A 14937-nucleotide genomic window follows, 5' to 3' on the forward strand; every position below is an offset into this window, starting at 1 on the left:
GCAGTCCAATCTCTTCTTGAAAGTCTCAAGTGATGGCGCTCCCACAACTTCCGAGGGGAAGATGTTCCATTGGTTGATTGTTCTCACTGTCAGAAAGTTTCTCCCTATTTCCAGGTTAAATCTCTCCTTGTTCAATTTGCATCCATTATTCCTTGTCTGGCCTACAGGTGCTTTGACCCCCTCCTCCCTGTGGCAGCCCCTCAAATATTGGAAGACCGCTATCATGTCTCCCCTGGTCCTTCTCTTTACTAGACTAGCCAAACCCAGTTCCTGCAACAGTTCGTTGTATGTTTTAGCCTCCAGTCCCCTAATCATCCTGGTTGCTCTTCTCTGTACTTCTTCTAGAGTCTCAACATCTTTTTTATAATGTGGTGACCAAAACTGGATGCAGTACTCTAGGTGTGGTCTTACTAAGGCTTTATAGGGTGGTATTAGTACTTCCCTCGATCTTGACTATATCCCTCTGTTAATACAATTTAGGATTGCATTAGCTTTTTTGGCAGCTGCTGAGTGTTAGAGTCCCTACTTTATGTGCAACAGAGTCCAAATTCAATTCCTAGTGTCTCAAACCAAGATCAAGAAAGACTCTGCCTAAAACCCTAAAAAGTTGTGCCCAATTATAGACATTACTGAGATAATCAGACCAGTGCTCTGACCCTAGATTGCAGTTCCTGAGGTCTCATGAGAAGCCACTCATCCTTGTGATACTCTGAGTCACTTGAATTAAAAGGTAAAGATAAAGGTTCCTCTCACACATATGTGCTAGTTGTTTCTGTGCTCATCTCTGCTACAAAGCCGAAGAGCCAGCACTGTCTGAAGACATCTTCATAGTCATCTGGCCGGCATGACTAAATGCCAAAGACACACGGAACGCTGTTACCTTCCCACCAAAGAGGTCCCTATTTTTCTACTTGCATTTTTACATGCTTTCGAACTGCTAGGTTGGCAGAAGCTGGGACAAGTAACGGGAGCTCACTCCATTACGCGGCACTAGGGATTTGAACCGCCGAACTGCCGACCTTTCTGATCAACAAACTTACACGTAGATATATGTAGTATTATAACTAAGGGACTTTCTAAGGACCCAGGTTAGAGGTAGAAAACATGAGGGCCAGTCATTTATTTCAACCAGGATAAGAGAACAATTTAAGAAACTCAATCGATAAACTCAGATAATGAAGTTTAGCCAAACATGTAACTGTCAACCAAAGATTAAAAAAAAAATCAATGAAACATCCTACTTACATAAAGTATTTTCAAAAATCCCTTTGAACTTAAAACTTTTAAGATTGCCTAATGCTCCCACCTGTGAGACTTTAAAAAAGAAGTCTCACCTTTGGTATGATTTATACTAATACCTTTAAATTTTTAGGTTTTTTTCACTTTATTTTTGTAATTCTTCTTAATGGATATACTCTGTTCCCTTAAGCTAGTCTATAAGTACAGTAAAGATTGGTTTCGATATGATTTAACATATGAACAAGGAAACCATATTAGTTATTTATTTCCCGCCTTTATTACTGCATCAATTCAAGGTAAAATATATCCAGTACACCCTCCTCCTTTCTATTTTCCCTACAACAACAATTCTCTGAAATGGGTTGGGCTGAAAGAGAATGACAAAAGTCATCCAACTGCCCACTATGTACAATAGATATAACAACCTTTTTGTATCTTTCTTTCCCAATTTTTTACATCTCCAAAGACCGGCTGGTAATGTCATTAGTGTGGGCAAGGCCAATATTTTTGGTTCACCATTTCCAGGGGGAAATTGGGGGGGGGGGGATATTAAAGAATAAAGTTACTACATTGACCTTTGCCGAAATTCAACATATAATTTACTCTTCTATTTTCCTATCTAAAAAATCATACCACTCCAAAACAGCTTGATTGCTAAATTTTAGCCAAATACTCAGGGGAAGGTACAAACTGCTCACCCTCATATATAACATTTATACTTCAATACTAATGTACTACAATCTATGAATGATAAAAAAAAAAAACCTCTGTGGATCTGAAGTAAGCTCGTGTAAGCTGTGACATTTAATAAAATTTGTTAATCAGACAACATGCTTCCACCCTCTTGATTTTTCACCACAGTAGTCTAACATGGCTCTCCTCCTACAAACTTAGCAACATTACATATTCTGCTGAAAGGTTTATTTTGCATTACTTAGCCAATGCAGTCTGTTTAGAAGAGTTCATCAAGAATTTGAGCGTACATGCAGAAATGAGATTTAATGCTGTAAAAGAATCTACACTTTCTTCTCTTGTTTCATTTTCTGCAATTGACTGTGGCTTCGCAGACACATGCAATAAATTCCACCTAATTGATAACCAAAATTTAATCATCAGAGGAATCTTTGAGTTCGCATTCTAATAAAGCTCTCCTTTGTCTAAATATGTTTCCCTTGGTTGGTAATTCATATTTTAGTTCACAGTGTTTAAAAATGGGAGGCGGGCAGAGCTGGATGAGATGTCGAATATGAATCTCAGTGTGTATTTAATATAAAAATCTTGCATTATTCATTTTTGCAATTTGAATAACTTTGAATTTAGCATTCCTGCTCATCTTTTCTTTGATGAACAATTAATTATTAAAATATAATACTGTCAGCATATGGTACAGGAAAAAATCCTTGGAAACAGAAGATGAGATTCCCTCTCAGAGAATCGTAATGCATATTTGAATTGTACTTTACATAATGTATTGGCCCAGCATTTAAAAATATTCCTGCATGATTCTAATTTTTCTTTTAGAACATATGGAACCCATGCAAACAAAATGTTACAAGAAGTTAATGAGGATAACATATTTGAATACAGCCTTAGGGAATCTGCCTTAGGGAAGTTCCATAGAACCATTTTTGTTGGCTTGTGTGTTTTTGATGACACACAGATTTATTTCTCACTGCAGAGCCGTCAACCAGCAACCCTCAGGAAAGAGCTCCTAAAACAGAGATCAGATATTATATTACCCATCATTTCAACTGAAATAATTTATTTCTAAAGATAATACTGTTAATCTATAGATGGAAAAGTTAAGGCAGTCTTGTTGCATCTGTCAGCTACTGCAGATGGTGTAAATCAGTAAGGGGGTTTTCACAGGCTGCAGGCAACAATTTCCAACTTCCAGTTTACAATCGCTTCCTCATTCCCCAGCTGAGTTTGCCTTCCCTGCTGTCCAGATGGTTAGTGCTGGAAACAGCTGAGGAACATCTTTGCTGGTGTCCCAATGTGCACAAACTTGAGGGGTCCTTGGTGCTCTCTGAGCTTGGTTATAGTTATGCAGACGTTTCAATACCCAAACTAGGTAATATCATCAGTGCTAGTAAGAACTGGGGTTTGTTCTCAGTTTATATTCTAGTGCAGCGGTCTCCAAAAACTTGTGGGCTTCAAGTTCACAAATGTTGAAATTGCCAAGTTTGGAGACTCTTGTTCTAGTGGTTTGCCCTGTCAGTGTTGGATGGGAATGGCCTTGGAGGTTGTACTGGCTTGAAGGCAGTTGGTTGGGCCACTGTTTACTATGTACAAAGTTGCATATGTCACAAGAAAAACAGGCATCAAGAACTCTCTGCAAAAATATATCAGTGGCATATACGTACCAATACACTTATGTGCACTTTATATAATCCCAAAAATTTTACACAAGGGAAGAATGTTTGGTTAGGTATCCCAACCCCAAAGCATCTTGTTGCTAACACCTGTAATGAAGGAAGAGAAAGACTGAAGCAAGACATCAACCTTGTGAAACATGGAGTAAAAAAGGCTGCTACTGAATAGCAGAACTGTATTTAGGCAGGTCTAAGTAGCAGATTCAAATGCGAACTAAGTAGGGTGAAGAGTATACAAGGCAGAATAGATAGAACCAAATAAGCCCGAGAACATCAAGTTGAAATTTTATTTCTAAGAAGAGGAACACAAAGGAGCATGTTTTATGATTGATCACATTAACTATAGTGGGGACTGGTACCAAGGTTGACTTAGAAGCAACTCTTTAATATGAACAGTAGAAGTTCTAAGTACAGATAGTCCTCAAGTTACAACCACAATTGGGACTAGCAGTTCCATTGCTAAGCAAGATGGTTGTTAAGTGAGTGAAGCCCAATTTTACAACCTTTTTTGCCATGGCTATTAAGCAAATTGTCGCAGTTGTTGTGCAAATCATGCATTGATCACAAAGTCGGCTTTCCCCCCATTGACTTTGCTTGTTGGAAGCCAGTTGGGAAGGTTGCAAATGATGATCACATGATCCCAGAAATTATAAACGCATGCTGGTTGCCAAGCACCCAAATTTTGATCACCTGACTATAAGGATGCTGCGAACAATTGTAAGGGTGAAGCCTGGTGGTAGGTCACTTTTTCAGTGCTGTTGTAACTTTGAACGGTCACTAAATGAATGGCTGTAAGTCAAGGGATATCTGTTATTAAGGAACATTGTCTCTGCCATTACTTCATTGCCATGTATTTTGAGAGCCGATGTTTTTCTTCAATGGTCAGATGGCCTAGAGATTGATAACCTGAATATCGATCTTCTTGATGTTCATATTTTATTGTGTTCTTTTTAATCTTGGGGAAATGTAAATGCAAGTCTGTATGATATGCCATACGCTAAATAAATAAGTACATCTGCTATTGTCTTGGACTTTAGGCAGCCGGTTTTAGGCAGACCTTTAAGCCCCTACTTCAGTTCTTTTCATGATACACTGCAGGTTTTGTTAACCACAATAGGCTCTTTAGCAGGTTGATGCCAACAAAAATATTGACGTGCTCATGACTTGTGGAGAAGTCATTGTGATTGTCAGGAAGCTTCTCCGTAACAAATGATTCAATAAGGCCTGAGTTACTGCCCCAGAAAGAAGCATAAGAGCTCCCTGCAGTGGGCTAAAGACAATGCTGAGGTGTGCAGTGAGCGGGAAGAAGACCAGGAGGAACATTTTAATAATTTAGACAGCACTGAGGAACGTTCAAAAAGCCCAACCATAGCAACATGGCGTTCCATGCGTGGCAGCTGTCATGCCTTCTCTGAAGGATGCTTCATCTGTGGTCCAGGTAGAGCCCAGAGGAGATATGACAGATGCCCTCAATTTTCATGCCCAATAGGTAACAATTTCTCACGCTGGCCATTTTTGCGTTGTTTATTCTCTCTGCCTCATAGGCAGGATTATATTCAGACATATGCCAACTGCACGTTTTTGGTTTTATCCTCTCCTTTTATGATCTGAGTTTGGCAAGAGTTGTAAGTCTCCCAATTAGCAGCTTATTTGGAAAATGAAATGAAGGATGAAAAGCACTTGTGCTGCATTTCACACATTGGCTAAGCAGAGCCTCTCTGTAAAGGAGAAATTTTTTTTTAAAGGTGTGAAGTGCTGTGAGCCACCGGGGGAAGCACAGTGTTTTCGTCTGAACTACCTGAATTACTAATACTTGGAAAGGTCTGAAGGTGTTTTTTTTTTTAAAAAAATCTAGGCCATAGCTTGAAAACCTGATGAAAAGATATCTCACATTAACTTAACATGCTCTTTCCAACTGAATCACCAATCACCTAGCAATCTGAATTATGCTCCTTCTTAATACAACAGTTGTGGTTTTAGTTATCATTGTGCTTAATAACATGGATGTAGACCTGTTCCCCAGGTATTAGTCTTAATTCTTTTTAAAGCCAGTGTAATAAAGGTTACTGTCAAATCTTTTGCCAAGAAATTCCTAAAAGCACTGAATGAACATATGCTTTGAATTACATTTTCTGAATGTAGGCAGGTTTCCTGTATTCACAAAGACCGTACTCCTTCCTCCCCATCCCTTCTTTCTGATGAGGAATATATCAGTCTGAAAATTACGTTGCATAGAAGGTCAAGACAGATTATGTTATTGCTCCTTATCCATACAGATTTACCAAATGTCTCAATAATAACATAAAAATGTAGATAAGGCAGCAAAGCAATGCAAGGGAAATCAGGCTGCACAGCATGGAGGAAGTTTCGATGTTGGGACAGATTCTTTGTATAAAGCACTTAATAAGAACCTTGCTGTTACCTTTTTTTATGGCAATAGTGTAGAATTTGGCCGGTTAATCATCAGAACTGCAGGGGATAATTGCAAAAGAACCAAAGATGTCTATCTTTGCCAGTGGCTTGTTCTTTCTAATTTTTTGTTTTATTTCTCTAAAATGTAAATTTTAGAAACGGAAAATAGAGGTTTCTTAGAAAAGCCTTTATATGAAAAGGAAATTATGTATTTTTTAGTCCATATCCGTATAGAAGAGAAAGAAAAGGGGTAAAACTGAAAAGCAATTAATTCCAAATGGACTGCAATACATTACTGGTGAAATGGGTTTCATAGTTTTATATATTTAAAGTAATTGATCTCTTTCTGTTGACCCACTGGATTGTTTTTAACCTACTTTGTATCAATAATTATGAGTGTGGGATACAGTGAATAAAATAAATTATATAAAACAGAAGTAGTTCACAACCAGACATAAATTTTGTCCACACAGAAGCAATTTTAACAAAGCAATGAATAAAAACTACTCCATTTTCTTCAGCATCCACCCCGCCCCTCTTGAAAAATAGGGAAGACAAAGACATCCTCAGGTCAAGCTTGGTTTCTTTGATATGTTCATATTGGTAGTGTATTTTTGGCAGCAATACAAAAGTGATTCACAGTCCCTTCCATTGTTTTTTTCAGCTTCCTAGGGAGAAGCCTGAGGATTGTAGAAGAGCTGGCAGAGCAGGAGGGTGGAATTAAACATACCACCAATTTAGAGTTCTTGCATTGCCACAAGAGATTCAAGTCCAGCCCCTTGAATTCCATTGACCCTTATCTAGGACCAATTAAATGATGACCATTAGTTGACTTAGATTCTTGTGGATAGGCTTCAATAAATCACTTCTGCTGCAATCCTATGAATGGTCCTGATTCTTTGCCCCTGACATGGTTTCCTGATCCATGTCCTGATGGTTTCTCATGGAAGTATTAATCAGGTCCCACTCTGCTTCACTGTTTGAAGATTTATATTGACTGTTTCCTAAAATGATTTGATTGCTTATTGTACCCTATGACTATTATTAAGTGTTATACCTTATGATTCTTTTTTTTAAAATAAATTTTATTAATTTTCAATAAACAAACATACACAAACAAAACACAAAACATAAAAACATAAAACTTCTTTTTGGAAAGCGGCCTAGTCCCAGGTTACATCTTTTGGTACAGACATAAATCAAGTTCATGCTCACTTTATATACCATTTCATATCTTATTTACCATTCTATATTTTCTATATGGCTTCTCCCCTCTTTTCACTCTCTTAATTCTATTTTATTTATTTCATCTCGATTTAGATCATTATACTAATATCTTTTGTCCGTTCTGTTTCAATCATCTATTTTACTTTTCTCATTAACACAATATTTCTCCTGTGATCACTAATTGAAGTATGACGCCTTTATATCTTTCCCCTAAATTTAACACTTGAAATAATATATAATTCTCATTCTGATTCTGCTTAGCACATTCTAAAACTACCTACTACATTTTAAGATAGAAAAATAATAAATTTATAATATAATTGAAACAATAATCCATAGTATATTAAACTTTATCATTAAATCTTAAGCATTTTTTGGTATTTTGTTAAATCATATAAAGATCCAGTTTTCTAACATTGTTTCAAGTAAAGATACAACAATACAATCTTATGTACTTTTGCAGAATCTCTTTTGTAATCCTAGTCTTTTTACCCACCCACCCCCCACCATCTCTTGATCTCCACCCTCTTGGTCTCCACTCTCTTCTGTAAACACAAGCTATTTCATTTAGCCCTTTCTTCTTTTTAAACTTTCTCTTCCTGGGGTCTATCTTTCCCATAAATTTAATTTCCATTCTGATTCTGCTTAGTACATTCTACATGCATTTTAAAATAAGAAAATAATATGTTTATAATATAGTTGAAACAATAATCCATAGCAAATTAAACTCTATCATTAAATCTTAAACATTTTACATATTCCCTTTAATATTTTATTAAATCATATAATATTCCAATTTTCTAACTATTTCAAATACAATACTACAATACAATCGTGTGCTTTTGCAGAATCTCTTTTTTAATTGTATTTTACCCTTTGGCTCTAAAAAAGATCTGTTTTTTTTACATCTTGTTTCAAGCCTTTGTAACTTCTCTTCCCTTTTCCCCTTCCTTTCTTGTCCAATCTAGCCTTTTTACCTCCCAATCTCTTAATCTCCACCCTCTTAATCTCCCCTCTCTGTTATATTCCTCTTTTCTGTTGCTTTCTGACATTGTATCGATTTTTCACCTTATTTTTCCCTTTTTTGGTTGTTTTTTTAAGTCTTGAATTCTCCATTCTCTTTCCCCTCTTTCCCTTTTCTTCCTCAACTAAAGTTATTTGTTCATTAAAGATGGCTTCTTCTTCTTCATCCCAGCCTTCTTGTTGTTGTAGTTCCTGGTAGGTAGAAATCGCCATTTCCAAAAAGTGGAAAACAGATCCAGAAGAGCCCTTCCCTTCTTGTTCCTCTTCTCTTAACTTTTGAAATTCCATTTTCAATTCTTCAACAGATAATGCCATTGTGAGGTTTTTTTAAACAACCCAAAAGTTTTTAGTCTTTCAAGAAATAGTTTCCAAAAGTCCCAAAGTCACCAAGCAACCCAAATCAACACAAACTGTTTCATTTGGCACTTTCTTCTTTTTATACTTTCTCTTCTTGGGGTAGAATCAATTGCAAAGTTCCAAAATGTATTTTTTAGAAGTCTTATTACAGTTTATCTCTGATCTTATAAGCTTCAAGCAGTCTCCTCCAGCAAAATCTTAATATAGGTTCTTTATCTCTCCCTTCCCACTTATACCAAAAAAAGAATTTTTAAATTTTTTGATCCAATGTTCAGAAATCTTTAATATCCCCTTGGTTTTAATTTTCAAATTTAATTACCTTCTGTTGCCAAGACGGGTTTTTCCGATTTCCTTCTGCTATTTCCATAGGGAAGGAGAGTGAGAGAGAGAGAAAAAACTTTCCCTTTTTCACTTTCTTCCGCCGCTTTTTACGATCTTCTTAGGGAACAATGTATCTTTTAAAAAGTTGCATTTCCAGGGTATTTAGATGTTACTTGTTATCCCGGTTCAGCCAAAAACTTTCACTTATACCTTATGATTCTTGACTTTTGACAAATGTCTGTTTTCTTTTATGTACACTGAGAGCATATGCACCAAGACAAATTCCTTATGTGTCCAATCACACTTGGCCAATAAAGAATTCTATCTATTAAGATCAGGCTTGGCTAGGCACTGCCACCATGGAGAGCATGATCAGTTCCAATAATCAAGTCAAGAGTCTCGACTCCATCTCTGTACTGACTTGGTATTCCTGTAATGTGAATGGAACCCAGCCTCATATCCTACAGATTAGAATAGTCTGGAGAATTTTTATTTTCAAAACTCTGGCATGTATTTACAATGGTTGCAGCATCCCAGGGTCATGTATTTTCCATTTACAAGCTTCCCAGCCAGCTTCCAACAATCAAAGTGTTGGAGGAAAAATCCAGATCCAGTTCCAAGCAAGAATAAAATGGAGGCTGATTGGAAAGAAAGATTCTGTTTATTGGTGAACAGAACCAACACACATACAGAGCGTGCAGTTCTGGGACAGATGACAAAATATAGTTGAGAGTAGGGTGGGTTTTTATACCTTTTTTATTTCTATGGGGTCATGTAGGGGTCATGGCTGGCTCCATAGGCAAAAGGGGAAATGCAAATCCTAGGTGTTTGTCCGAGCTAATCTTGTTTTGCCTAATCTGGAGTTTCTATCTGACCCGTTAGATGTCAAGTTCCTCTTCGAAAATGATGGGCGAACATCAATTTTGTAATAAAGTATTTTATTTAAATCTAATCCAGATTTCCTCTGATAGTTCCAAATTTGAGAGAACCTATTTGACCACTATTCGGACTTTATATGTACAAATGTGTTCTGATAGAATAATCCACAGTTATATGCACCTTCACTGAGCCCCTATTCCTGCTCGTATTCCTGTCTTTTGTGCAAGATTTACAATGACACAAGCAGCTTTGCTTTTCACCCAAACCAAATGGAAGCCCATCCAAATTAATCTCTTGGGCCTTATATGTGCAATTATTCAACAGCAGTAGGTGAGGATACTCCCGTTGTAGCAACCTCAATCACCAATTGATGCAATCACAAAGCACAACGCCATGTGAGCGTGTTGCTTAACAATGGTAATTCCAGTACTCAGGGGTTGCTGTTGTAACCCAAGGACCCTGGAGGTTGTTCAGCGAATATCACATGATTGCCGCTTCCAACTTCCTGCCAACTTCTCCATTGACTTTACTTATGGGAAACCCGTGGGAATGTCAGAAAGTGCAAACATGTGACCGTCAATCATGTGTTGTGACCACCAGAACTCTAAAGCTCAGTTGTATATTCAGCATCTATATACTCATTTGGCAACTGAGCAAGAATAGGTAGAAGTCTCTATGCAAGAATTTAGTCAACTAACAGTCGGCACTAAATTGAAGCTAGATAAGAATTAACTGAATTCAAGAGGAATTGAACATAGACCATTTGTGAGAATAGAATAGAATAGAATAGAATAGAATAGAATAGAATAGAATAGAATAGAATAGAATAGAATAGAATAGAATAGAATAGAATAGAATAGAATAGAATAGAATAACAGAGTTGGAAGGGACTTTGGAGGTCTTCTAGTCCAACCCATTGCTCAGGCAACCCTATACCATTTCAGACAAATGGTTGTCCCATCTCTTCTTAAAAACTTCCAGTGTTGGAGCATTCATAACTTCTGGAGGCAAATCGCTCCACGGATTAATTGTTTTACTCTGTCAGGAAATTTCTCCTTAGTTCTAAGTTGCTTCTCTCCTTGATTAGTTTCCACCCATTGCTTCTTGTCCTGCCCTCAGGTGCTTTGGAGAATAGCTTGACTCCCTCTTCTTTGTGGCAGCCCCTGAGATACTGGAACACTTCTATAATGTCTTCCCTAGTCCTTCTTTTCATCAAACTAGACATACCCAGTTCCAGAAACCGTTCTTTATATGTTTTAGCCTCCAGTCCACTAATCACTTTTGTTGTTCTTCTCTGCACTCTTTCTAGAGTCTCAACATCTTTTTTTTTTACATCATTGTGACCAAAACTGGATGTAGTATTCCAAGTGTGGCCTTACCAAGAACTTAATGTCTCCAGGTTTATTCCACCCCAGGCGCTGTGTGTCCTTCATCTGGTAACCCCAGATGAATTAGGACAAAGTGCACTTATAATGGATTTTAAAATCTTTAATTTGCTTTGCCATTCAAACAGGCTGGTCTTTTCTTTCCCACAATTAGGGAAAGTCAGCATAACACCCTTGTTTTCAGAATAAGTGTTGGGGCAGTTTTATGGACCACACACCATTCAAACTCTATAGCAGTTCCTAGTTTTTTCCAGCTGTAAACAATATTTGAAAATTCACTGACAGACTTGCCGAAAGATTTATGTGTGCCGGCATCAACAGTTTTCAAGGGCTTGTTCATATCTGTCACATTTCAAATGCTTTGCCTGAAATTGCATGCTTGCAACAGAAGAGTAATATTGCTAAATAAATATACTGTATTAGAATTTGTTAAAACAGAATATATATTACACTAATTATGTGCTCTTGAAATATGCCATTGGCTTGGACCACTGACATGCGATGCATACCTGATACAGAAATACTATTCCACACCTGAACAAACAGCTCTTCTCTGGTTTGAATAATATAAATCATATTTGTCACAAGTTTTAACTGTTAGTCTCTAGTTGATGGAAGATTTGACCTGTATTGGAGAGAAAGATCTGATCTGAATACCGGCTCAGTATGGCTTTGTGGATATGCTTTTTGAGTCTTACCTCTGGTGTTGAATCAATTTACCATTCATGTAACTTGCTTTGCGGGTTGAATTTATTGCAAATGTGCTAATATTATCTCTGAATGTTAGTTGGAATGGCAGTGGTAACATGGGGTTACAGATCTGAAATAAAATCTGTGCTCATTCTAGCTATTCTGACCAAAGTTTCGGAGACCGTAATTATGCTCTTGCTTATTTTAAAAACAAGTTTTGTTTTATTGCAACACTGGGAATTATTTTCATTCCTAGCCAGTAATGAATTTTCAACAGTCCTTCAAGATAAGCACCCACCTGTGAAGTGCTGCCAATAACAGAGGTGTCAAATGAACTAGAACAAAACCAACCAAAGTACAAAGAGCTTCAAGAATTAATCTGAACTGAACAAACGACTTTGCTTCCTGCAAAGGTTGTGTCATCTTTGCCTGTCTTTTATACCTTATGGGAGGGGCAATCACGTCCCGAGCCTTACTCCTGAATCACCACTTTCGTTTCAGCTGCTCTCGCCTTCTAGCAGCTCTGCGAACATGCGCACTGGGAACAGGCTCCCCTGGTTCCTCTGCCTCGCTGCTGCCAGATTCCAGGGGCTCCAGAAGTAGCATCCCACTCCCAGATAGTCCTGGCCACATCTCTGCATTGGACGCAGACCCACGTCCGAGTCTTCTCCAGACTCCCTGATTGGTCCCCGTTCTTCCTCACTGTCCGATTCCGCTGCCGTCTACACAGGCTGACGGCGAACCACAACACTAGCAACCATTGGTTTTTACTAAAAAAAATTACAGTATTGTCTGTTCCTTATATGTTTTTGGAGATTCTCAGTCATCCAGGCCATGGTTGTCCCAAAGATACTTTTTCAAAAGGCAACTGGACTTTCTGGTTTTTCTTTGAAGATGTTTTGCTTCTCTTCTTCAGCTTTTATGGATGAGAAGCAAAACTTCTGTTCCTTATACATAACACCGGATTGTTCCTTACCCACTTTATTGGATGGAGAGGCCTGTAAGTTTAAAAAGAAAGTTATGTCAGTGCAAAATGCTCTAGGCCTTTGGGAAGGTTCATTCAAGATACTTTTGATATGCTGACTTCATAAGACCAAGAAAGGGTAAGGATTGCAGTTAACAGTAGATGCTGTTGCTGTATGAACTTAAAGATCTAGATCAGGGGTCTCCAACCTTGGCAACTTGAAGACTTGTGGACTTCAACTCCCAGAATTCCTCAGCCAGCAAAGCTGGCTGAGGAATTCTGGGAGTTGAAGTCCACAAGTCTTCAAGTTGCCAAGGTTGGAGACCCCTGATCTAGAGGTAGTCCTTGACTCACAATCACGATTCAGCCCCACATTTGTGTGGCTAACCAAGACACTTGTTAAGTGAGGTTTGCCCCATTTCCCGACCTTTCTTGCCGGAGTTGTTAAGTGAATCACGGCAGTTGTTAGTAGTATGGTTCTTAAGTGAATCTTGATTTCCCATTGACTTTGCTTGTCAGAAGGTCGCAAAAGTTTATCATGCGCCCACAGGGATGCTGCAACAGTTGTGTGAAAAAAGGTCAAAAGTCACTTTTTTCAGTGCCATTGTAACTTTGCACGGTCACTAAATGGATGGTTGTAAGTCAAGGACTACATGCACCTTCAACTAGCAGAAAAAAAATCAGTGCATTGGAGCTCATAAAATAGATGGGGACCACTCTTGCAATGTCCATGGCTTTGTCTTTTATGCGTTTTGAAACATTTTATTTTACAGAAAAAGAGACCTTCTTGGATCCTTTTGTGTTAAGGGATCTCCTGCCAGCATCTTTGGGAAGTTACTATCGGTATGCAGGGTCGCTGACTACACCTCCGTGTAGCGAAATTGTGGAATGGATTGTTTTCCGAATGCCTGTCCCCATCTCTTATCGGCAGGTAGGTTGTTATCAGAAACACTTTGCCCGATTCATTCTTTTCTTAGTTTTGTTTTTCTTTTTAACTTAACCCATTTTTCCCCACAGACTTTAAGCCCCCCCCCTCCCCATTCCATCCAACATGGCTACCAGGATTTTAGGAATTGAAGTCCCACACATCTGGAGTGTACTGGATTGTAAAGGTCTAATGCAGAGGTGGTATTCAGCCGGTTTGGACCGGTTCTGGTGTACCCATAGCGGAAATTTTGAGTAGTTTGGAGAACCAGCAAATACCACCTCCGGTTAGCCCCACCCACCCACCTCCGTGCTATCCTGTCCTATATTCCCTTGTTGTTTAGCTCAGGTGATTCGCGTGGCAGAGTGGATTGCTGCGCCTCAGCTGAGCTAAAAAATAGCTCACCTCACCAGCACTGACAGAGGACGGTTTTTTATTGCTGTATGAGCTGTCATAGAACCAATAGGAAAAATTTGGAATCCTACCACTGGTCTAAGTGGTTTGAAGCATTAGGTTAGGAAATAAAAGACCATGAGTTCTAGTCCCACCTTAGCCATGAAAGCCATTTGGGTGACCTTGGGCCAGTCACTCTCCTCCCAACTCACCTCACAGGGTTGTTGTTGGATGAAAAATAGGACAAGGAAGCTGTCTTGGATATGTTCACCACCTTGAGTTATTTCTAAAAAAATAATAAAGGCGAGATACAAATAGATAAAATAAAGAAAATATGCTATAACCAGATTTCATCTCTTTTTCTTGGGAGAGTGGAAAAGACCATCCCACAAAAACAAAACAAAACAAAATATATTCTTAATAGAAAAGGAAGGCAATCTGATTTTGTTTTATTGTTCTCTGAAGCTCAACATCAGCCACTCCAAACAAGAAGATAATAGAACGTGACATCTTATTTCCTTTTAAATGATCTTAGCTATTACTATTCTGTTGAGATATATTTAAACCATGGTATAAATATTTACACAGAATTCTTTATTCTTTTCATTCTTTTGCTCGAAAATTGTGCTAAGTCATTTTAGGCACATACAGACACAGATTTGATAGACTTGAAATAATTGCGCATAGAAAGTAATTCTTTTTTGCTAATATAGCACCTTTACCTATTTTTAGAATACCATGAAACTT

General features: G+C 38.1%; 1 protein-coding gene across 3 annotated transcripts in view; it reads left to right on the forward strand.

Annotated features, from left to right (window-relative positions):
• Window positions 1-14937, forward strand: part of PTPRG (protein tyrosine phosphatase receptor type G) — a 704217-nt gene that overhangs the window by 553191 nt on the left and 136089 nt on the right. For all 3 annotated transcript variants that reach the window (XM_026679640.2, XM_026679650.2, XM_087954524.1), the window contains exon 7: window positions 13646-13803. In XM_026679640.2, the coding sequence (XP_026535425.2) occupies window positions 13646-13803 (158 nt within the window). The remainder of the gene's footprint in view (window positions 1-13645; window positions 13804-14937) is intronic.

The sequence above is a fragment of the Notechis scutatus genome, chromosome 2, assembly GCF_049901735.1.
Source record: "Notechis scutatus isolate UNSWTSFEM ecotype Mainland chromosome 2, rNotScu1.2, whole genome shotgun sequence".
Taxonomy (NCBI): domain Eukaryota; kingdom Metazoa; phylum Chordata; class Lepidosauria; order Squamata; family Elapidae; genus Notechis; species Notechis scutatus.